Genomic DNA, 25,775 nt, shown 5'->3' on the forward strand with positions numbered 1-25,775 from the left:
GACACAACTAAACTCAATCCATGCCTCTTGCTTGACTGGGGTTGGATGAAAGCGAATTGCTGCAACATTTGAATAATGTCATCACAGATCTAAAATAACCAACCCTGGTAGACAAAAAGGGCTTGCTTTCATATGCACTGTGTCCATATTAGGACAGCCTAAGAGTCACAAGGATGTCCTAATATAGACACCGTACTCAGGAATAATCTATAACCTATGAAAGATCTATGGAAGACCAACCTTGATAGACAAAGTGAAAGCCCTTAGCCGTCTCCGGGCCTACTGTGGTGAACTTGATGGTTATCTGGTTACCAGTACTCAAGGGTAGAGACTCCCCTGAAGAAAGAGAGACATTATCAATCAAACACAATTTACAAGTCCACCGAACACAAACATTTCACAGGACGAAATGGAGGTTATTCTTCTGATTAATTTGTACATATGTGAAATCTTAATTTGACCAGTTTCTCACTGCAGGAAAATAATCCTGCAGAAACAGGAAATGGTCATTATTATGTGGATTATTATTAATGGACATTTTTGTATGGGTTGATACACTTTCAGTTAGGATAAATCAAGTGGAAAAAGTGGAAAATACAAACTTTAGAAGCCTTTTTAAACCTTGAATACCCTACAATTTACATTTCCTGCCATGCAGGAAAATTCTCTGCGACAAAAGAGTGATCAAATTAAGATAGCACATCTGTAGGTTGCCTGTCCAACAACGGATGATCCGACCCAGTCACAGATCAATGTATCAGAGTCCATTGGATTAATCAATCAATTTGATCTCCAATCTGGCTTTGTTTAACTCTGAAGCCTTTTAGTGCAGAACTGATCAGCTGCTGGTTCAATGTTATATTTGAAGAAGGACATTAATTTGCTTTGATAGGAGGCGTCTTATTGCCTGCCAACTCCAATCAAGCCAGAGACACTCTCATCCCACCTCTTCTCTTTTCTTCATCTTCATCTTCGTCGTTGTCTTCTTCTTCTTCTCAGTCTCTCTGACACTTTCGTGGTCTCATCCCCAAGATGGGAGGAGGGGGAAATGTATGGCCCTGCATCAGCACTTACCTCTTTGCCAAAAGCATATTTTCAAGTGTTTCTGATTACATGGTACACATTGGTCCGCAACCATCTCATTTTCCATCCATCCTATACACACGCACACGTGCAGGCACGCGCGCGCGCGCGCACACACACACACACACACACACACACACACACACACACACACACACACACACACACACACACACACACACACACACACACACACACACACACACACACACACACACACACACACACACACACACGCAAGGCTCAATAGCTCAGCATAAGTGAGGGTATGGACCCAAGGGAACAGATGATTTTGATAAATATGACTATAGGTAGAATAAATGTGGGGGAAATGTAGGCAGGGGAAGTGTGTGTAACTATCACGTGAATGTGGTGTACTGGGATTTTGATACAGAGTGGTGCTGGAGACTAAAGTGATACCAACCAATAGGGTTGAATGTGTGATTAATGCATAGCCCTACAGATGTGGCCACAAAGGCCTTTTTTTTTTTTTTTTACAGTTGGCACAAAGTACTTTTACAATACACCAACCTAGACCCTCAAAGAGCAAGCTGCAAAACGGTGACAAAAGGAAAAACTCAACAACAAAAAACTCCAGTTCTGTGCCGCTGTTGCTGACGTGTCTGTCATTGTGTTGTGCTGCTTGCTGTTTGTATTACCTGAGTGGGAGCCAGAGAGAGAAGACAGGAGTGGAGACTGCTGCGTAGGCCCATCATAAATGTCCACAACGTCATTGAGTGACGTCTGGAACAAGACAAACTGCCCGAACAACACTGAAGGAGAAAGATAGAGAGAAAGAGAGAGGGAAAGAAAGAGGGAAAGAGAGAGGGAAAGAAAGAGGGAGAGAGAGAGAGGTTGACGTGTGAAACTAAGCAAATATATTAACAAACAAGCTAAAACCATTGTGTTAACATGATTCATAATTTCACAGGCGTAATGTTATATACGGTGGCCATTTAGAAAATGCATGAGAGCTTAATTGTGACATCTATTTTTGGCCCCCCGAAGCCAGTAAGTCTCAGCGCATAGTAGGTACTAAAGCGCAGCAAAATAGATAAAACGGGTCGTTATACAATTACTGTTTTGTCAACTGCTCCTTCTCTCTTCAGCGACGAGCATATTGAGATGCTTTATATTTTATTTATTGTGCCAATAACATCACAAAAGTACATCATTATTCTTCATTACAACAGCAGTGACCTTAAAGCTGAAGCAAGGACTTCCAGAGGTAACAGGACTGTATGTTTATTTAAATATTTTAATTGAAAACCTCTCGGGGATCATTCTGTTTGTGTTTGGAGCGAAGCCACAATAAACTGGTGCACCCTGGGGGCACCCTCTCCACTGTATACAGTAATAAAGAGGTATCCTAATTTAGTCTCCCTAACCGCTTTGAGAGCGTCATTGTGAAGGCAGAAAAAACTGATTACCCACCCTACTCATTAGCATTACAAAACTCTACTGTACTTGCCCTAAATTGTTATGAAATGACAGTTTTTCTGTTAAGACTACTTCTCAGGAGAAACAGTAAGTTGTAAAGGTGTCCGCATACATAGGTTATGTTTCGCCTAGCCGAACTCAGCTAGGCGAAGTGACCGTCCATGCTCGCATACTCCCTAAAGACCTGAAACACTTCCTCAAAATAGTCTGAATGAATCAAAGACAAATCAAGAAATATGTCAATAATTTTTTCTTTTTTACAGAGGAGGTCTTTGTCGCTCAATTTTACATCTAACTAAGATGTTTGGTGAAGTATTTCTCAAGTGAAAAAATGAGCTTGAAAACACTTCATGTTCCCACTCCTACTAGGAGTAGTACTGTTGACCAATCACAGACAAAGGGGCGTAGACATCGGCTACCGAACTTCGACCTGTCTCAATGAAAATTGTGTGCACTACCAGCCCCCCCCCCCCCCAAAAAAACTGCCAAAGATCAAAACGAACAAAAACATCACAAAATGTTATCATAATATATGGACGAACTGTTTCGACTGGGAAGCATACAGTAAGCATAAGTAACTTCACTAAGGCAAAGGTAGTTGCTGATTTCTCTAACATTACATTCTCCCTGACCCAAATTAACTTCAGTTTCCAACACGGACGGCCCAATGATGGAGGCCTTATCCAGATTTCCCAGGTTTTCTAGAAATCCAATTTAGATTATTTTTTCTGCTTATTTCTGCTTATTCTAGGAATCTTCCAACTGGGATTTCTGGAAGACCTGAGAGTTTGGAGAAAGTTACTGCAATTTTGTAACCTTAGGCCCACTTTAAACGTTTGAATTTTAAGTGGTCTTGAAATGATGAGATCTAAATCCTACGAATTATCACCTTAGATAATATATGAGACTAGGGGGAACACTTAATGAACTCACTTGCACCATCTTGCCCTACTAACTGTGGATTAGGAAGTTAGTTAAAGAGGTGAATTAATCTACTAGAAATTAGTTAAAGAGGATAATGAATCAACTAGAAGTTAATTAAAGAGGTGAATTTATCTACTAGAAGTTAGTTAAAGAGGTGAATTAATCTACTAGAAGTTAGTTAAAGAGGTGAATTAATCTACTAGAAGTTAGTTAAAGAGGTGAAAAAATAAAAATAAATTCTAAAATAATAATTATATTATTGATTGATTAACTATGGCTTTTCAAATCACCCAGTATTGCTATCTGCAGCATTAGTTCTAGGCAAATGTTGCAATTCTTCAGCCATTTCTGGACCTGTAACCAAAAACGAGCTAAAATATACTTTGTGGAGGTCATATATTCATCTTTCCTGATTCCCTTTGATTTATTGCCTTAATGAAATTGTATCTTTACGCTAACAGTCACCATGTGAATCCCATTCAGGGGCCCTATGTACCATCCGTCTCAAACTAGGAGAGCTGATTAAGGATCATTTTAGCCTTTAATTTTATTTTAAAACATTTTAAATAATTGTTTTTGATTACGGCACCTGATATTCCCAGGCGGTCTCCCGTCCCAATACTAACCAGGCCCGACCCTTAGGGTGGCATGGTCACAAGCTTATTCTTTTTTACTCCATTTTCTCCCTGAATTAGGTCCCTTGGCTCGTCTCTGCATCTCCTCAATGGGCTCGGGAGAGGCGAAGGTCGAGTCATGCGTCCTCCGAAACATGGCCACCTACTTCTTTCCACACTGTGTGCTGTCCTATGGGGCTCCTAGTCACAGCCGGTTGTGACACAGCCTGGGATTGAACCTCAGGCTTTAGCGGCGCCTCAGCACTGCAGTGCAGTGCTTTTGACTCCTGTGCCACCCACGACCCAGTGTAGTCTTTTAGATCACAATGAATATCATTACATGGACAGGGGGAGCTGATCCTACTCTGGCACACATGATACATTTATTTATTTTAAATTCTAATTGTATTTATTTAACCTTTAATTTAAAGAACAAATTCTTATTTACAATGACGGCCTACCCCGGCTAAATCCGGATGACGCTGGGCCAATTGTGCACCGCCCTATGGGACTCCCAATCACGGCCGGATGTGAATCAGCCTGGATTCAAACCAGGGACTTCAGTGACGCCTCTTGCACTGAGAGGCAGTGCCTTAGACCGCTGCACCACTCGGGAGTCTGTTAGTCATTACATGGACAGGGGGGAGCTGATCCTGACTCCTACATGTACAAACAAGGCCATTATGGATGGATTTTATTCCTGGGCTGCTGAAGAGCCAGCTGCACAGAGGCCATGTCCCAAATACCACCCAATTTGCTATATAGTGCACTATTTTTGACCAGAGCCCTATGGTCAAAAGTACAGCACTAAAAAGGGGATATGGTGGCATTTTGTACTTCTATTAGTTCCTGCCAAGGCAGCAACTACTCATCCTGGGGTTTATTAGGGATCCCCATTAGTTCCTACCGAGGCATCAGCTACTCATCCTGGGGTTTATTAGTGATCCCCATTAGTTCCTACCGAGGCATCAGCTACTCTTCCTGGGGTTTATTAGGGATCCCCATTAGTTCCTGCCAAGGCAGCAGCTACTCTTCCTGGGGTCCAAACACATTAAGGCACTTACATTGCAAATAAAACAAAAGATAAAACAGTACATCATATAACATTATTACACCACTACATATCTACAATACAAAATGTATAAAACAATATTACAATGTACGTGTGTTTAGAGCGTGTGCTAGCACTTGTGTCTCTTCACAGTTTCCCGCTCTTCCGTAAGGTGTATTTTTACCTGTTCTTTTTACTGCTTGCATCGGTTACCTGATGTGGAATAGAGTTCCATGTAGTCATGGCTCTATGTAGTACTGTGCACCTCCCATAGTCTGTTCTGGACTTTGTAAAGAGACCTCTGGTGACATGTCTTGTGGGGGTATGGATGGGTGTCCAAGCTGTGTGCTAGTATTTTAAACAGACAGTTCGGTACATTCAGCTTGTCAACACTTCTTACAAAAACAAGTAGTGATGAAGTCATTCTCTCTTCTTTTTAATATTTTTTTTGTATTATTTAAAAAAAAAAAATATTCGAAACATACAATATACTTGCAGTGAAGCCGCTCAACAACTACATCATACCAGTCACCCAACAGATTCCCATTCAGAGCGACACACAGAAACATCCAGGGTCAATACCCTGCTCAAGGGCATGTTGGCCGATCTACCACCAGGCCAAAAAACGTGAACCCGAACCCTCCAAGATCCCCTCACAGTTCCCCAATAGCTGTCCCTCAACCATTCGAGACCCCTCCCACAGCCCCCCCCCTCCCCCCAGGAACAATCTCTCTTCCACTTCCACTTTAAGCCATGAGAGATTGACATGCATGTCATTAATGTTAGCTCTCTGTGTACTTTTAACGGCCAGCCGTGCTGTCCTGTTCTGAGCCAACTGCAATTTTCCTAAGTCCCTCTTTCTGGCACCTGACCACACTACTGAACAGTAGTCCAGGTGTGACAAAACTAGGGCCAGTAGGACCTGCCCTGTTGATAGTGTTGTTAAGAAGGCAGAGCTGCACTTTATTATGGACAGACATCCCCCCATCATTGCTACTGTTGAATTTGGGATGCAACCAGAGTGAATCATAAGTCATTACTGTGAATGTTTCCCCAACTGTAGATTCTAGATTCTGTCCCAAGATTCTAGAACTCCCGCTGTCCCTAAATTCTAGAACTCCTCCTGTCCCTAGATTCTAGAATTCTCCCTGGCCCTAGATTCTAGAACTCCCCCTGTCCCTCGATTCTAGAACTCCCCCTGGCCCTAGATTCTAGAACTGCCCCTGTCCCTAGATTCTAGAACTCCCCCTGGCCCTAGATTCTAGAACTCCTCCTGTCCCTAGATTCTAGAATTCTCCCTGGCCCTAGATTCTAGAACTCCCCCTGTCCCTCGATTCTAGAACTCCCCCTGGCCCTAGATTCTAGAACTCCTCCTGTCCCTAGATTCTAGAATTCCCCCTGCCCCTAGATTATAGAACTCCCCCTGGCCCTAGATTCTAGAACTCTCTTGTCCCTAGATTCTAGAACTCCCTCTAGCCCTAGATTCTAGAACTCTCCTGGCCCTAGATTCTAGAACTCCCTCTGGCCCTAGATTCTAGAACTACTCCTGTCCCTAGATTCCAGAACTCCTCCTGGCCCTAGATTCTAGAACTCCCTCTGGCCATAGATTCTAGAACTACTCCTGTCCCTAGATTCTAGAACTCCCCCTGGCCCTTGATTCTAGAACTCCCCCTGGCCCTAGATTCTAGACCTCCCGTGTCCCTAGATTCTAGAGCTCCTCCTGTCCCTAGATTCTAGAACTCCTCCTGTCCCTAGATTCTAGAGCTCCTCCTGTCCCTGTCCTTCCCACATTATCCATCAGTTTGTTCTGCATTGCAGTGTAAACAGAGCCAACACAATTAACACATCTGATGAAACACATTTAAGAATGCAGGCTGAGAGATATGTTAACTGCCAAGGCAACACATCTGTGTTACCTGATAAGAAATATAGGCCTATAGTTTTGGTGAGAGAAGAGCTACGATCTACAATCGTGTGTCAATACAATTGTGTTTGGGGAGAGTCACATTCTTAACAGTGTGTGGAGAAGTCTAACAGCAATGCATTAAAATGTCTGAATTTGCAACAGTTGTGATACTGCACACACACAGATCTCCCTCCCTAAATCATATCACTGGCAACCCCAGCCTCCGACTCCAATACTGGGCCAGAGCAAGTCAACTGAACCAAACTCTGGGGAAAAGCTTCTACAGGGAATGTGCATGGTTGAATGGAACACAGAGCAGAGAGAACAGAGACCATGAGCCCTGTGCAGTAAGGAATGTTTTTAATGCTTCAACTATACTGCTCAAAAAAATAAAGGGAACACTTAAACAACACAATGTAACTCCAAGTCAATCACACTTCTGTGAAATCAAACTGTCCACTTAGGAAGCAACACTGATTGACAATACATTTCACATGCTGTTGTGCAAATGGAATAGACAACAGGTGGAAATTATAGGCAATTAGCAAGACACCCCCAATAAAGGAGTGGTTCTGCACAGACCACTTCTCAGTTCCTATGCTTCCTGGCTGATGTTTTGGTCACTTTTGAATGCTGGCGGTGCTTTCACTCTAGTGGTAGCATGAGACGGAGTCTACAACCCACACAAGTGGCTCAGGTAGTGCAGCTCATCCAGGATGGCACATCAATGCGAGCTGTGGCAAGAAGGTTTGCTGTGTCTGTCAGCGTAGTGTCCAGAGCATGGAGGCGCTACCAGGAGACAGGCCAGTACATCAGGAGACGTGAAGGAGGCCGTAGGAGAGCAACAACCCAGCAGCAGGACCGCTACCTCCGCCTTTGTGCAAGGAGGAGCAGGAGGAGCACTGCAAGAGCCCTGCAAAATGACCTCCAGCAGGCCACAAATGTGCATGTGTCTGCTCAAACGGTCAGAAACAGACTGCATGAGGGTGGTATGAGGGCCCGACGTCCACAGGTGTGGGTTGTGCTTACAGCCCAACACCGTGCAGGACGTTTGGCATTTGCCAGAGCGCACCAAGATTGGCAAATTCGCCACTGGCGCCCTGTGCTCTTCACAGATGAAAGCAGGTTCACACTGAGCACGTGACAGACGTGACAGAGTCTGGAGACGCCGTGGAGAACGTTCTGCTGCCTGCAACATCCTCCAGCATGACCGGTGTCGTGTCTTTGGGGGTACCATTAAACTGAAGATATGTTTATCAATTAGCTCCCTGTAATTATTATCACGCGATTAAACTGATTAATTGTTTAATTGTAATTAACTAGGAGGTCGGGGCACCAAGGAGAATATTCAGATTACAAAGCTATACTTTTCCTAATATAACTTTCCTATACTATAATATTATATTCTATTATAGTATAGGCCGATTATCTCCTAGTTTAAATGGTGTATTTACCTCTAGTCCAGTCTCATTCCAAACATCGTAAATTGTTGTATCTGCACGATCCCAGTCTTTACTAAAATCATCCATACATCAATTGTCTTAAAATCATTTATTTACTACACTAAGTAATTAACAGAAAAACATACAAACAGTAATTATCGTCAACAAAGGATTAGTATTGGAATGTGCCCTTGTGGGCTAAACAGGCTGGTCGGCCTGTTGAACAATGGGTCATAAATGGTCAGCTGAGAAGTTTACACAGAGTTCATTAACAATTGACAATTGAAGGCTCACTCATTCGGGAACAATTGCAATCAATATATATATTTACGCTCAGTGTGTCGTTCTGATTCTTGTTGGAGAGTAGTTCTGTTGGGGAGTTTTGTCCGCGTTCTCTCTCTCTCTCTCTCGGTTAGAATGGATCTTTCAGAGCGACATTAATTAATGTCGTCATAGAATGGTGGTTTCGTTGGTCTTCGCGTTCGATGATATCATTTACTTAGCTGCAGACTAATAATTAATATCAAAGACTTGTTCTTATTCTGTCGGTATCAATAGTCTAAAAGTTAACCACGTGGTATGGCTCACTTTCAGTAGAGGAATTGGAAGGTAGAACCTATGTGCCAACGGAGTGTAGGCCTGGTCTGGAGAAATGTAAATCAGGGAGTGTTTTATAGTGCCCATAGAACAGCTTGTCAAATGACCCCTGGTCCTGTATGGGTGTTGGGTGATGGTACAAAGGGGAGGGGGTCAACTGTCCTTCCTGTACCCAAAGAGGCCAACGTCATGACACCGGTTTGGCGGTGGGTCAGTCATGGTGTGGGGTGGCATTTCTTTGGGGGGCCGCACAGCCCTCCATGTGCTCGCCAGAGGTAGCCTGACTGCCATTAGGTACCGAGATGAGATCCTCAGACCCCTTGTGAGACCATATGCTGGTGCGGTTGGCCCTGGGTTCCTCCTAATGCAAGACAATGCTAGACCTCATGTGGCTGGAGTGTGTCAGCAGTTCCTGCAAGAGGAAGGCATTGATGCTATGGACTGGCCCGCCCGTTCCCCAGACCTGAATCCAATTGAGCACATCTGGGACATCATGTCTCGCTCCATCCACCAACGCCACGTTGCACCACAGACTGTCCAGGAGTTGGCGGATGCTTTAGTCCAGGTCTGGGAGGAGATCCCTCAGGAGACCATCCACCACCTCATCAGGAGCATGCCCAGGCGTTGTAGGGAGGTCATACAGGCACGTGGAGGCCACACACACTACTGAGCCTCATTTTGACTTGTTTTAAGGACATTACATCAAAGTTGGATCAGCCTGTAGTGTGGTTTTCCACATTAATTTTGAGTGTGACTCCAAATCCAGACCTCCATGGGTTGATAAATTGGATTTCAATTGATTATTTTTGTGTGATTTTGTTGTCAGCACATTCAACTATGTAAAGAAAAAAGTATTTAATAAGATTATTTCATTCATTCAGATCTATGATGTGTTATTTTAGTGTTCCCTTTATTTTTTGAGCAGTGTATATCAGTGGTTTTGGCAGAACACTACTGCAGTTGGCTAGTAGAGAGACCATTATCCACGTAAAATCTACTGGGATGCAGACTTCATCAACTGCAGACTGTACTGTATAGTGGCACAGCTTCACGTGTTGGAGTGACGCATGTTTTTTTGTGTTGGTGATGCCCCAGATGCGATATTCAGTAAATACCAAGACATTCTACAGATTAATTACGACTTCTAATGTCTTGCACTCTAATGTCTTGTAATGTTAGAAGAAATGTTGCTGCCAATGGCAACTAGAGTTTTTTTTTACTAATAGAGTAGCACAACTTGGAACCAGAGGAGGACCGAGTACCTGTACACCACGGAGCCAGAGGAGGACCGAGTCCCTGTACACCATGGAGCCAGAGGAGGACCGAGTCCCTGTACGCCATGGAGCCAGAGGAGGACTGAGTCCCTGTACACCATGGAGCCAGAGGAGGACTGAGTCCCTGTACGCCACGGAGCCAGAGGAGAACCGAGTCCCTGTACGACATGGAACCAGAGGAGGACCGAGTCCCTGTACACCACGGAGCCAGAGGAGGACTGAGTCCCTGTACACCATGGAGCCAGAGGAAGGCTGAGTCCCTGTACGCCACGGAGCCAGAGGAGAACCGAGTCCCTGTACGACATGGAACCAGAGGAGGACCGAGTCCCTGTACACCACGGAGCCAGAGGAGGACTGAGTCCCTGTACACCATGGAGCCAGAGGAGGACTGAGTCCCTGTACGCCACGGAGCCAGAGGAGAACCGAGTCCCTGTACGACATGGAACCAGAGGAGGACCGAGTCCCTGTACACCACGGAGCCAGAGGAGGACTGAGTCCCTGTACACCATGGAGCCAGAGGAGGACCGAGTCCCTGTACGACATGGAACCAGAGGAGGATTAAGTCCCTGTACACCATGGAGCCAGAGGAGGACCGAGTCCCTGTACGACATGGAACCAGAGGAGGACCGAGTCCCTGTACGACATGGAGCCAGAGGAAGACCGAGTCCCTGTGCACCATGGAGCCAGAGGAGGACTGAGTCCCTGTACGCCATGGACACAGAGGAGGACCGAGTCCCTGTACGACATGGAACCAGAGGAGGACCGAGTCCCTGTACGCCATGGAGCCAGAGGAGGACCGAGTCCCTGTGCACCATGGAGCCAGAGGAGGACTTAGTCCCTTTATGCCGTGGAGCCAGAGGAGGACCGAGTCCCTGTACGCCATGGAGACCGAGTCCCTGTACGCCATGGAGCCAGAGGAGGACCGAGTCCCTGTACGCCATGGAGCCAGAGGAGGACCGAGTCCCTGTACGCCATGAAGCCAGAGGAGGACCGAGTCCCTGTACGCCATGGAGCCAGAGGAGGACTGAGTCCCTTTATGCCGTGGAGCCAGATGAGGACTGAGTCCCTGTAGGTCGTGGAGCCAGAGGAGAACTGAGTCCCTTTATGCCATGGAGCAAGAGAAGTACTGAGTCCCTGTACACCATGGAGCCAGAGGAGGACTGTCCCTGTACACCATGGAGCCAGAGGAGAACTGACTCCCTCTACGCCGTGGAGCCAGAGGAGGACTGTCCCTGTACAACATGGAGCCAGAGGAGAACTGAGTCCCTGTACGCCATGGAGCCAGAGGAGGACCGAATCCCTGTACGCCATGGAGCCAGAGGTGAACCGAGTCCCTGTACTTCGTGGAGCCAGAGGAGGACTGAGTCCCTGTACGCCATGGAGCCAGAGGAGGACTGAGTCCCTGTACGCCACGGAGCCAGAGGAGGGCTGAGTCCCTGTACGCCACGGAGCCAGAGGAGGACTGAGTCCCTGTACGCCATGGAGCCAGAGGAGAACCGAGTCGCTGTACAACATGGAACCAGAGGAGGACCGAGTCCCTGTACACCATGGAGCCAGAGGAGAACCGAGTCCCTGTACGCCATGGAACCAGATGAGGACCGAGTCCCTGTACAACATGGAACCAGAGGAGGACCGAGTCCCTGTACACCATGGAGCCAGAGGAGAACCGAGTCCCTGTACGCCATGGAACCAGAGGAGGACCGAGTCCCTGTACGCCATGGAGCCAGAGGAGAACCGAGTCCCTGTGCACCATGGAGCCAGAGGAGAACTGAGTCCCTGTACGACATGGAGCCAGAGGAGGGTCGAGTCCCTGTACACCATGGAGCCAGAGGAGAACTGAGTCCCTGTATGCCGTGGAGCCAGAGGAGGACTGAGTCCCTGTACACCATGGAGCCAGAGGAGGACCGAGTCCCTGTATGCCTGGCAACAGATCACCCTATGGTTTGTGATATCGTTCAGATTTCAGACCCCTTCCTCATAATAGAAAAAGCACTCCAACATCTGAGTTTGCCAGTGTCAATTAGTTTATTTAAGCCTACCAATTGGAATATTGTCCTTTGTTGGCCTTTGTCAGAAGCTTTTGGGAGCTTTTGTGACCCATTCCTCATATGAATATGTTTCAGTGTTTAAACTAGGTAAGGACACTAGCCTTTCAGGGTAAGGACACTAGTCTTTCAGGGTTAGGACACTAGCCTTTCAGGGTAAGGACACTTGTCTTTCAGGGTAAGGACACTAGTCTTTCAGGGTAAGGACAGTAGTCTTTCAGGGTAAGGACACTAGCCTTTCAGGGTAAGGACACTAGCCTTTCAGGGTAAGGACACTAGCCTTTCAGGGACACATTTAACTTCAAGCAATACATTTACATTTGTAAGGGCTAAGTCAAAGACACATTTTCAATTAGAGCTACTGTATACCATCTCAAAGTCATGTTTATACATAGCCTACATATTTGGTTACAAAGCCAATTGCATGACAATGATACTCAAGCAGAGAGCCAAGCACTTTGTTTCACAGGCAGCTAGAGCGAACCCTGTCTTCCAGTCATAGTCTCTCTCGCACTCACACACACACACACACACACACACACACACACACACACACACACACACACACACACACACACACACACACACACACACACACACACACACACACACACACACACACACACACACACACACACACCGTTAGCACCTCCCGAGCTAAGTACTTCAGCCCATAAGCAGAACAAGGCTACCAAAAGACACCCTATTCCCTATGTAGTGCAGTGTAGTACTTTTGACCAGGGCCCATCGGGTGGTCAAAAGTACTGTACTACATAGGGAGTAGGGTATCATTTGGGACACAACCCTTAACACCTGGCTCAGCACTATTTCAGGGAGTTGTTCGACACACAGACCTCCGCAGCATGAGATTGCCCTTTCCCAAACGCGTCTCGCTCACTTAACACACTCTGACAGACGCTTACGAGGTTATATGGAAATTAAACCAATGATTAGTTCAGATTCCCTTTCCTTTTCCCCAGTGTTAAGATTTCTCTCTCTGCTGCTATCTTTTTTCAGTTTCGTTCTCTCCACCTGATGGTGTCTTTGACTGTTTTCTGTTTCATCCAGTTCTTTCAGGGACATGGGGAGAGAGAAAAATTGAGAGGGAGAGAGAGACGGAGAGAGAGACACAGAAAGAGAGGGAAAGATAAAGAGAGGGAAAGAGAAAGGGAGAAATACTTTCTTTTGAGATGAACGGAGCCTGTAGTCACCTTTGACGCCAACAGAAGGGGTAAGGACAGGAACAAAACCATTGCATACAGCATACAATTACCATCTGTAAGATGTAATACAATTACCATCTGTAAGATGTAAAGCGTAAACATATGATTCAAGGTTGGACAGAAGGTTGACGTCTTTGGCTGAATTAATTCTATTCAAATGCAATAACTTTCCCAGCTTTCCCAGCTTTCCCAGGTACAAAATTGAAAATTGAAATAAAGTGTGCAACAGTCATCAAGGCTTTCCTTCTAAAACCCTTTCAACCTCTATAGTGCAAAGTAAATTCAATTAAGACACAAAATACCCTTTGTGTCAAACATTAGAAATCCAAGCATCAAGCACAGAATACATATTACTGCAATATAAACACCTTAGCTTAATTCAAATGACTCTTTAATAACCTTGCAGTAGAAGGGAAGGGGTGCTCAATGATTGTCACACTGGACGAGAATCTCAGTCACTGCAGTATTCATGAAATCAGTGAAAAGGGGCCAACAATGTTACGCGAGGGGCTTGACTCTTAAAGATATCTAATACTAAAATCTGGGTCCTGCGTCTGTGTAATCAGCGGCTCAGAAGAGTTAGAGGAGAGAGGGGTAATCACCCCCTGGTTGATCCATGCTGCCGCTGGCTGGCCTGCTGCTGTTCTGGCTGGAGAGAGAGAGAGAGAGAGAGAGAGAGAGCGAGAGAGAAAGAGGCCTGCTGCTGTTCTGGCTGGAGAGAGAGAGAGAGAGAGAGAGAGAGAGAGAGAGAGAGAGAGAGAGAGAGAGAGAGAGAGAGAGAGAAAGAGGCCTGCTGCTGTTCTGGCTGGAGAGAGAGAGAGAGAGCGAGAGAGAAAGAGGCCTGCTGCTGTTCTGGCTGGAGAGAGAGAAAGGGAGAGAGAGAGAGAGAGAGAGAGAGAGAGAGAGAGACAAAGAGAGGCCTGCTGCTGTTCTGGCTGTAAAGAGAGAGAGAGTGGCCTGCTGCTGTTCTGGCTGTAAAGAGAGAGAGAGAGTGTCCTGCTGCTGTTCTGGCTGTAAAGAGAGAGAGAGTGGCCTGCTGCTGTTCTGGCTGTAAAGAGAGAGAGAGTGGCCTGCTGCTGTTCTGGCTGTAAAGAGAGAGAGAGAGTGGCCTGCTGCTGTTCTGGCTGTAAAGAGAGAGAGAGAGTGGCCTGCTGCTGTTCTGGCTGTAAAGAGAGAGAGAGTGGCCTGCTGCTGTTCTGGCTGTAAAGAGAGAGAGAGAGTGGCCTGCTGCTGTTCTGGCTGTAAAGAGAGAGAGAGTGGCCTGCTGCTGTTCTGGCTGTAAAGAGAGAGAGAGAGTGGCCTGCTGCTGTTCTGGCTGTAAAGAGAGAGAGAGTGGCCTGCTGCTGTTCTGGCTGTAAAGAGAGAGAGAGAGTGGCCTGCTGCTGTTCTGGCTGTAAAGAGAGAGAGAGTGGCCTGCTGCTGTTCTGGCTGTAAAGAGAGAGAGAGAGTTGCCTGCTGCTGTTCTGGCTGTAAAGAGAGAGAGAGAGTGGCCTGCTGCTGTTCTGGCTGTAAAGAGAGAGAGAGAGTGGCCTGCTGCTGTTCTGGCTGTAAAGAGAGAGAGAGAGTGGCCTGCTGCTGTTCTGGCTGTAAAGAGAGAGAGAGAGTGGCCTGCTGCTGTTCTGGCTGTAAAGAGAGAGAGAGAGTGGCCTGCTGCTGTTCTGGCTGTAAAGAGAGAGAGAGTGGCCTGCTGCTGTTCTGGCTGTAAAGAGAGAGAGAGTGGCCTGCTGCTGTTCTGGCTGTAAAGAGAGAGAGAGTGGCCTGCTGCTGTTCTGGCTGTAAAGAGAGAGAGAGAGTGGCCTGCTGCTGTTCTGGCTGTAAAGAGAGAGAGAGTGGCCTGCTGCTGTTCTGGCTGTAAAGAGAGAGAGAGTGGCCTGCTGCTGTTCTGGCTGTAAAGAGAGAGAGAGAGTGGCCTGCTGCTGTTCTGGCTGTAAAGAGAGAGAGAGAGTGGCCTGCTGCTGTTCTGGCTGTAAAGAGAGAGAGAGAGTGGCCTGCTGCTGTTCTGGCTGTAAAGAGAGAGAGCAAAAGAGAGCAAGAGAGAGAACAAAGTCTTCTCACTCTGTTGATTTCAAAAAAGTTTGACTCAATTTGGGAAGAGGGTCTGCTATACAAAACTGATGTAAAGCAGTGTTGGGGGCAAAACATACGACATTCTAAAATCCATGTACACAAACAACAAGTGTGCGGTTAATATTGGAAAAACACACATTCCTTTCCACAGGGCTGTGGGGGGAGACATGAATTGGCGAGGGCACTAGAACAGTCTGCAGCACCCGGCCTCACCCTACTAGAATCTGAAGTAAAATGTCTACTCTTTTCTGATGATCTGGTGGTTCTGTCCCCAACCAAGGAGGGCCTACAGCAGCACCTAGATCTTCTGCACAGATTCTGTCAGACCTGGGCCCTGACAGTAAATCTCAGTAAGACAAAAATAACGGTGTTCCAAAAAAGGACCAGTTGCCAGGATCACACATGCAAATTCTATCTAGACACCGTTGCCCTAGAGCACACAAAAAACTACACGTACCTCGGCCTAAACATCAGAGCCACAGGTAACTTTCACAAAGCTGTGAACAATCTGAGAGACAAGGCAAGGAGGGCCTTCTACTCCATCAAAAGGAACATAAAATTCGACATACCAAAATCATTGAATCAGTTATAGAACCCATTGCCCTTTATGGTTGTGAGGTCTGGGGTCCTCTCACCAACCAATAATTCACAAAATGGGACAAACACCAAATTGAGACTCTGCATTAAAACGTAAAACACCAAATAATGCATGCAGAGCAGAATTAGACCGATACTCGCTAATTATCCAAATCCAGAAAAGAGACGTTAAATTCTACAACCACCTAAAATGAAGCGATTCCCAAACCTTCCATAACAAAGCCATCACCTACAGAGAGATGAACCTGGAGAAGAGTCCCCTTAGCAAGCTGGTCCTAGAGCTCTGTTCACAAACACAAACACACCCCACAGAGTCCCAGGACAGCAACACAATTAGACCCAACCAAATCATGAGAAAACTAAAAGATAATTACTTGACACACTGGAAACAATTAACAAAAAACATAGCACATATTTCCCTCAGATTACACAGACCATAAAGAATTTGTCTCTCTCTCCCTCTTTGAGTGCTGGGAATGCTTTGGAGGGGCTGAGTGGTAGCCTATAAGAGCCTCCTGTCTGTGCCTCATTTCATCCTCACATTAGCATTCAGTCCATCTGCAGGATATGGATCCTGGCATCTCTCTCTCTCTCTCTCTCTCTCTCTCTCTCTCTCTCTCGCTCTCTCGCTCGGAAGCAGTAATCAGTCTGTCTGTGTGTTGTATCCTCCATCCTCTCCACCAGAGGAGGGCCCTGGCCCCACAGTGTCAACAGCCCTCTACAGGGCTTCTGAGTCCCAGAATCAGACCCAGATCAGATCATCAGACAGATGGGACAGACATGGTGGGTCCCTACCCAGCCAGCCTCCTCATCTGTGGTACCGTAGCAGCCGAAGGTTGTGTCCCCCTATGGCACCATATTTCCTATATACTGTAGTGTATTAAGTTTGACCAGAGCATTCTGGACCGTGGTCAATAGTTGTGCACTATAAAGGGAATAGGGTACCATTCAGGGAAGGGTGCCATACGGGAATAGGGTGCCTTTGGAAGCTTAGAGATGGCTTTCTAATCAGACAAGGACAATCAACCCACTGGGCACAGACGTCAGTTCAACATCTAGTTTTGATTTGTTGTCAACTAATGTAAATGTATCATGAAATCAACAACAAATTTCACATCATTGGATTTAGGTTAAAAGTTGGGTGAAAAAAGGATGAAATGTCCTTATGTTGATACATTTTTTTTTACAAATGCAATCCGTTTCCCACGCTGATTCAAAGTCGTCACATTGATTTTTATGTGTTGAAATGACATGGAGATAACGTTGATTCAACCAGGTTTTGCCCAGTGGGAACTCATCTTAGGCTGTGCTTTAGTTAAATGAAGTAACATGGAGGCATGTATAGAACCAGATGACCCACTCTATCATTAAACAATGAAATACACAAGATTACTTCACCATGGTGATTTCAGCATGGCTGTGCTGCCATCGTAGGCACTCATTTGCAGGAACTGATGTGTCTTTGGACTGAGATGTCCGGACCAGCATTTAAAATCTACTGATGCCATTGAAATACTCCAAAATCATCATCATCTGAAATGAATAATTAATCACATGAATAATTTATGATCCATGACTAAGAGTAACACATATTTCATCTGCCCTTTTTCAGTTTCTCTTCAGATAATGACATCACAACGGAACCACCACCGGCGGCAAGAGTCAAAATATATTTTCCCACGACAAAGACAATAAAGGACATATTACTAGAAGACCGTCCACAGTGGGAAGCCAGCACAGGGGTATGACATCTAGGCATTAAAGCCAAACCCGTTAGCATGCTCATAAAGTATTCTCTTCTCCCCTGCCTTCTCTCTTGTCTGTCCCTCGTGTGCATGCAGACACTTTGCCTTGAGTTATATTACACTAGGTTTGATGTTTTTCGCTCTAGGTTTCCACAGCCTTATCCAGTCTGGAGGGAGTCACAATGAGGGAGGGAATGAGGGAGGGCGAGAGAGAGAGATCTAATGGAATAGTATAGAAAGAAAGACGTGCGGGATGCTAACTGAAAGCTTAGGTCAGCTCACTGTATTCCTGCAGGATACATTTAAAAGCATCAGGGAAAGACAACTGAGCAATAGTAAGAATTTACCCAAATCTGCTGAATAGAAATTTAAATTGGATTCTCCTTGAAGCAGTATGGAGCAGCAAGAACTCTCATCACTCTCACTGTATCTCTGAATTGACTGACAGTCAGATGACAATCATATTAGTGAGATTGCCATCAGTCTCCAGTCTTACTGATATATCACAGCTTGGTTTAGTGACTGCATGGTCCTGTAGTCTTTAGCTCAAGCTTTTACAGTAATAGCACTGTGTCTGCAATGGTTAAAGGCTATCTTCACTTTATGAATACATTGTTAGTATTACATTTCAATGAGTCTCAAGAGTGCTTTATATAACCCGTTTTCACAATCTTTCCAGGACTTCAAAAAATATAATTCATGAGTGGGCCATGAGGGGTCAACAAGATAGATAATTTACATGCATTAAATATGAAATCTCACTTCATGTATTTAATCATATAAAAACGACCCACACACCACTGTATCACAAACTAATTGTCTTAGTTGTGCGGTGAGGAGGAGATGCTGTATTGAAAAGGTCAAGTAATGAACCTTTTTCAAACTCAAGAAAGAACGAGTGAGAGGGTCAACAAGACCAAGTTCCCACTTTGAGTTTCAAGTGGAGAACTCTGCTGGTGAGCAGCTTGCCTCGCGGGGGAAATACAGCTAGATATAACCTGGTAGATATGGAGGGAGATACAGCTAGATATAACCTGGTAGATATGGAGGGAGTTACAGCTAGATATAACCTGGTAGATATGGAGGGAGTTACAGCTAGATATAACCTGGTAGATATGGAGGGAGATACAGCTAGATATAACCTGGTAGATATGGAGGGAGTTACAGCTAGATATAACCTGGTAGATATGGAGGGAGGGTGGTACAGCTAGATATAACCTGGTAGACATGGGGGGAGGGTGGTACAGCTAGATATAACCTGGTAGACATGGGGGGAGTTACAGCTAGATATAACCTGGTAGATATGGAGGGAGTTACAGCTAGATATAACCTGGTAGATATGGAGGGAGGGAGTTACAGCTAGATATAACATGGTAGATATGGAGGGAGTTAGAGCTAGATATAACCTGGTAGATATGGAGGGAGGGAGTTACAGCTAGATATAACCTGGTAGATATGGAGGGAGGTACAGCTAGATATAACCTGGTAGATATGGAGGGAGTTACAGCTAGATATAACCTGGTAGATATGGAGGGAGTTACAGCTAGATATAACCTGGTAGATATGGAGGGAGTTACAGCTAGATATAACCTGGTAGATATGGAGGGAGTTACAGCTAGATATAACCTGGTAGATATGGAGGGAGTTACAGCTAGATATAACCTGGTAGATATGGAGGGAGTTACAGCTAGATATAACCTGGTAGATATGGAGGGAGTTACAGCTAGATATAACCTGGTAGATATGGAGGGAGGTACAGCTAGATATAACCTGGTAGATATGGAGGGAGGGAGTTACAGCTAGATATAACCTGGTAGATATGGAGGGAGGTACAGCTAGATATAACCTGCTAGATATGGAGGGAGTTACAGCTAGATATAACCTGGTAAATATGGAGGGAGGTACAGCTAGATATAACCTGGTAGATATGGAGGGAGTTACAGCTAGATATAACCTGGTAGATATGGAGGACGGTACAGCTAGATATAACCTGCTAGATATGGAGGGAGTTACAGCTAGATATAACCTGGTAAATATGGAGGGAGGTACAGCTAGATATAACCTGGTAGATATGGAGGGAGTTACAGCTAGATATAACCTGGTAGATATGGAGGGAGTTACAGCTAGATATAACCTGGTAGATATGGAGGGAGGTACAGCTAGATATAACCTGGTAGATATGGAGGGAGGTACAGCTAGATATAACCTGGTAGATATGGAGGGAGTTACAGCTAGATATAACCTGGTAGATATGGAGGGAGTTACAGCTAGATATAACCTGGTAGATATGGAGGGAGTTACAGCTAGATATAACCTGGTAGATATGGAGGGAGTTACAGCTAGATAACACCTGGTAGATATGGAGGGAGGTACAGCTAGATATAACCTGGTAGACATGGGGGGAGGGTGGTACAGCTAGATATAACCTGGTAGACATGGGGGGAGTTACAGCTAGATATAACCTGGTAGATATGGAGGGAGGGAGTTACAGCTAGATATAACATGGTAGATATGGAGGGAGATACAGCTAGATATAACCTGGTAGATATGGAGGGAGGGAGTTACAGCTAGATATAACCTGGTAGATATGGAGGGAGTTACAGCTAGATATAACCTGGTAGATATGGAGGGAGGTACAGCTAGATATAACCTGGTAGATATGGAGGGAGGTACAGCTAGATATAACCTGGTAGATATGGAGGGAGGTACAGCTAGATATAACCTGGTAGATATGGAGGGAGGGAGTTACAGCTAGATATAACCTGGTAGATATGGAGGGAGTTACAGCTAGATATAACCTGGTAGATATGGAGGGAGTTACAGCTAGATATAACCTGGTAGATATGGAGGGAGTTACAGCTAGATATAACCTGGTAGATATGGAGGGAGTTACAGCTAGATATAACCTGGTAGATATGGAGGGAGTTACAGCTAGATATAACCTGGTAGATATGGAGGGAGGTACAGCTAGATATAACCTGCTAGATATGGAGGGAGTTACAGCTAGATATAACCTGGTAGATATGGAGGGAGGGAGTTACAGCTAGATATAACCTGGTAAATATGGAGGGAGGTACAGCTAGATATAACCTGGTAGATATGGAGGGAGTTACAGCTAGATATAACCTGGTAGATATGGAGGGAGGTACAGCTAGATATAACCTGGTAGATATGGAGGGAGTTACAGCTAGATATAACCTGGTAGATATGGAGGGAGTTACAGCTAGATATAACCTGGTAGATATGGAGGGAGGGAGTTACAGCTAGATATAACCTGGTAGATATGGAGGGAGTTACAGCTAGATATAACCTGGTAGATATGGAGGGAGTTACAGCTAGATATAACCTGGTAGATATGGAGGGAGTTACAGCTAGATATAACCTGGTAGATATGGAGGGAGTTACAGCTAGATATAACCTGGTAGATATGGAGGGAGTTACAGCTAGATATAACCTGGTAGATATGGAGGGAGTTACAGCTAGATATAACCTGGTAGATATGGAGGGAGTTACAGCTAGATATAACCTGGTAGATATGGAGGGAGTTACAGCTAGATATAACCTGGTAGATATGGAGGGAGTTACAGCTAGATATAACCTGGTAGATGTGGAGGGAGGTACAGCTAGATATAACCTGGTAGATATGGAGGGAGGGAGTTACAGCTAGATATAACCTGGTAGATATGGAGGGAGGTACAGCTAGATATAACCTGCTAGATATGGAGGGAGTTACAGCTAGATATAACCTGGTAAATATGGAGGGAGGTACAGCTAGATATAACCTGGTAGATATGGAGGGAGTTACAGCTAGATATAACCTGGTAGATATGGAGGACGGTACAGCTAGATATAACCTGCTAGATATGGAGGGAGTTACAGCTAGATATAACCTGGTAAATATGGAGGGAGGTACAGCTAGATATAACCTGGTAGATATGGAGGGAGTTACAGCTAGATATAACCTGGTAGATATGGAGGGAGTTACAGCTAGATATAACCTGGTAGATATGGAGGGAGGTACAGCTAGATATAACCTGGTAGATATGGAGGGAGGTACAGCTAGATATAACCTGGTAGATATGGAGGGAGTTACAGCTAGATATAACCTGGTAGATATGGAGGGAGTTACAGCTAGATATAACCTGGTAGATATGGAGGGAGTTACAGCTAGATATAACCTGGTAGATATGGAGGGAGTTACAGCTAGATAACACCTGGTAGATATGGAGGGAGGTACAGCTAGATATAACCTGGTAGACATGGGGGGAGGGAGGTACAGCTAGATATAACCTGGTAGACATGGGGGGAGTTACAGCTAGATATAACCTGGTAGATATGGAGGGAGGGAGTTACAGCTAGATATAACATGGTAGATATGGAGGGAGATACAGCTAGATATAACCTGGTAGATATGGAGGGAGGGAGTTACAGCTAGATATAACCTGGTAGATATGGAGGGAGTTACAGCTAGATATAACCTGGTAGATATGGAGGGAGGTACAGCTAGATATAACCTGGTAGATATGGAGGGAGGTACAGCTAGATATAACCTGGTAGATATGGAGGGAGGTACAGCTAGATATAACCTGGTAGATATGGAGGGAGGGAGTTACAGCTAGATATAACCTGGTAGATATGGAGGGAGTTACAGCTAGATATAACCTGGTAGATATGGAGGGAGTTACAGCTAGATATAACCTGGTAGATATGGAGGGAGTTACAGCTAGATATAACCTGGTAGATATGGAGGGAGTTACAGCTAGATATAACCTGGTAGATATGGAGGGAGTTACAGCTAGATATAACCTGGTAGATATGGAGGGAGTTACAGCTAGATATAACCTGGTAGATATGGAGGGAGTTACAGCTAGATATAACCTGCTAGATATGGAGGGAGTTACAGCTAGATATAACCTGGTAGATATGGAGGGAGGGAGTTACAGCTAGATATAACCTGGTAAATATGGAGGGAGGTACAGCTAGATATAACCTGGTAGATATGGAGGGAGTTACAGCTAGATATAACCTGGTAGATATGGAGGGAGGTACAGCTAGATATAACCTGGTAGATATGGAGGGAGTTACAGCTAGATATAACCTGGTAGATATGGAGGGAGTTACAGCTAGATATAACCTGGTAGATATGGAGGGAGTTACAGCTAGATATAACCTGGTAGATATGGAGGGAGTTACAGCTAGATATAACCTGGTAGATATGGAGGGAGTTACAGCTAGATATAACCTGGTAGATATGGAGGGAGTTACAGCTAGATATAACCTGGTAGATATGGAGGGAGTTACAGCTAGATATAACCTGGTAGATATGGAGGGAGTTACAGCTAGATATAACCTGGTAGATATGGAGGGAGTTACAGCTAGATAACACCTGGTAGATATGGAGGGAGGTACAGCTAGATATAACCTGGTAGACATGGGGGGAGTTACAGCTAGATATAACCTGGTAGATATGGAGGGAGGGAGTTACAGCTAGATATAACATGGTAGATATGGAGGGAGATACAGCTAGATATAACCTGGTAGATATGGAGGGAGGGAGTTACAGCTAGATATAACCTGGTAGATATGGAGGGAGTTACAGCTAGATATAACCTGGTAGATATGGAGGGAGGTACAGCTAGATATAACCTGGTAGATATGGAGGGAGGTACAGCTAGATATAACCTGGTAGATATGGAGGGAGGTACAGCTAGATATAACCTGGTAGACTATGGAGGGAGGGAGTTACAGCTAGATATAACCTGGTAGATATGGAGGGAGTTACAGCTAGATATAACCTGGTAGATATGGAGGGAGTTACAGCTAGATATAACCTGGTAGATATGGAGGGAGTTACAGCTAGATATAACCTGGTAGATATGGAGGGAGTTACAGCTAGATATAACCTGGTAGATATGGAGGGAGTTACAGCTAGATATAACCTGGTAGATATGGAGGGAGTTACAGCTAGATATAACCTGCTAGATATGGAGGGAGTTACAGCTAGATATAACCTGGTAGATATGGAGGGAGGGAGTTACAGCTAGATATAACCTGGTAAATATGGAGGGAGGTACAGCTAGATATAACCTGGTAGATATGGAGGGAGTTACAGCTAGATATAACCTGGTAGATATGGAGGGAGGTACAGCTAGATATAACCTGGTAGATATGGAGGGAGTTACAGCTAGATATAACCTGGTAGATATGGAGGGAGTTACAGCTAGATATAACCTGGTAGATATGGAGGGAGTTACAGCTAGATATAACCTGGTAGATATGGAGGGAGTTACAGCTAGATATAACCTGGTAGATATGGAGGGAGTTACAGCTAGATATAACCTGGTAGATATGGAGGGAGTTACAGCTAGATATAACCTGGTAGATATGGAGGGAGTTACAGCTAGATATAACCTGGTAGATATGGAGGGAGTTACAGCTAGATATAACCTGGTAGATATGGAGGGAGTTACAGCTAGATAACACCTGGTAGATATGGAGGGAGGTACAGCTAGATATAACCTGGTAGATATGGAGGGAGTTACAGCTAGATATAACCTGGTAGATATGGAGGGAGTTACAGCTAGATATAACCTGGTAGATATGGAGGGAGGTACAGCTAGATATAACCTGGTAGATATGGAGGGAGTTACAGCTAGATATAACCTGGTAGATATGGAGGGAGATAAAGCTAGATGTAACCTGGTAGATATGGAGGGAGGTACAGCTAGATATAACCTGGTAGATATGGAGGGAGGGAGTTACAGCTAGATATAACCTGGTAGATATGGAGGGAGGTACAGCTAGATATAACCTGCTAGATATGGAGGGAGTTACAGCTAGATATAACCTGGTAAATATGGAGGGAGGTACAGCTAGATATAACCTGGTAGATATGGAGGGAGTTACAGCTAGATATAACCTGGTAGATATGGAGGACGGTACAGCTAGATATAACCTGCTAGATATGGAGGGAGTTACAGCTAGATATAACCTGGTAAATATGGAGGGAGGTACAGCTAGATATAACCTGGTAGATATGGAGGGAGTTACAGCTAGATATAACCTGGTAGATATGGAGGGAGTTACAGCTAGATATAACCTGGTAGATATGGAGGGAGGTACAGCTAGATATAACCTGGTAGATATGGAGGGAGGTACAGCTAGATATAACCTGGTAGATATGGAGGGAGTTACAGCTAGATATAACCTGGTAGATATGGAGGGAGTTACAGCTAGATATAACCTGGTAGATATGGAGGGAGTTACAGCTAGATATAACCTGGTAGATATGGAGGGAGTTACAGCTAGATAACACCTGGTAGATATGGAGGGAGGTACAGCTAGATATAACCTGGTAGACATGGGGGGAGGGTGGTACAGCTAGATATAACCTGGTAGACATGGGGGGAGTTACAGCTAGATATAACCTGGTAGATATGGAGGGAGGGAGTTACAGCTAGATATAACATGGTAGATATGGAGGGAGATACAGCTAGATATAACCTGGTAGATATGGAGGGAGGGAGTTACAGCTAGATATAACCTGGTAGATATGGAGGGAGTTACAGCTAGATATAACCTGGTAGATATGGAGGGAGGTACAGCTAGATATAACCTGGTAGATATGGAGGGAGGTACAGCTAGATATAACCTGGTAGATATGGAGGGAGGTACAGCTAGATATAACCTGGTAGATATGGAGGGAGGGAGTTACAGCTAGATATAACCTGGTAGATATGGAGGGAGTTACAGCTAGATATAACCTGG

The 25,775-nt window shown here is 45.0% G+C and overlaps 1 protein-coding gene across 2 annotated transcripts in view; it reads right to left on the minus strand.

Annotated features, from left to right (window-relative positions):
* LOC106588997 (CUB and sushi domain-containing protein 3) overlaps window positions 1-25,775 on the minus strand; it is a 347,202-nt gene that overhangs the window by 162,831 nt on the left and 158,596 nt on the right. For both annotated transcript variants that reach the window (XM_045709277.2, XM_014178612.3), the window contains exons 25-26: window positions 1,743-1,856; window positions 241-336 (exon numbers count right to left, since the gene is read on the minus strand). In XM_045709277.2, the coding sequence (XP_045565233.2) occupies window positions 241-336; window positions 1,743-1,856 (210 nt within the window). The remainder of the gene's footprint in view (window positions 1-240; window positions 337-1,742; window positions 1,857-25,775) is intronic.

Source organism: Salmo salar, chromosome 27 (assembly GCF_965601325.2).
Source record: "Salmo salar chromosome 27, fSalSal1, whole genome shotgun sequence".
Lineage (NCBI taxonomy): Eukaryota > Metazoa > Chordata > Actinopteri > Salmoniformes > Salmonidae > Salmo > Salmo salar.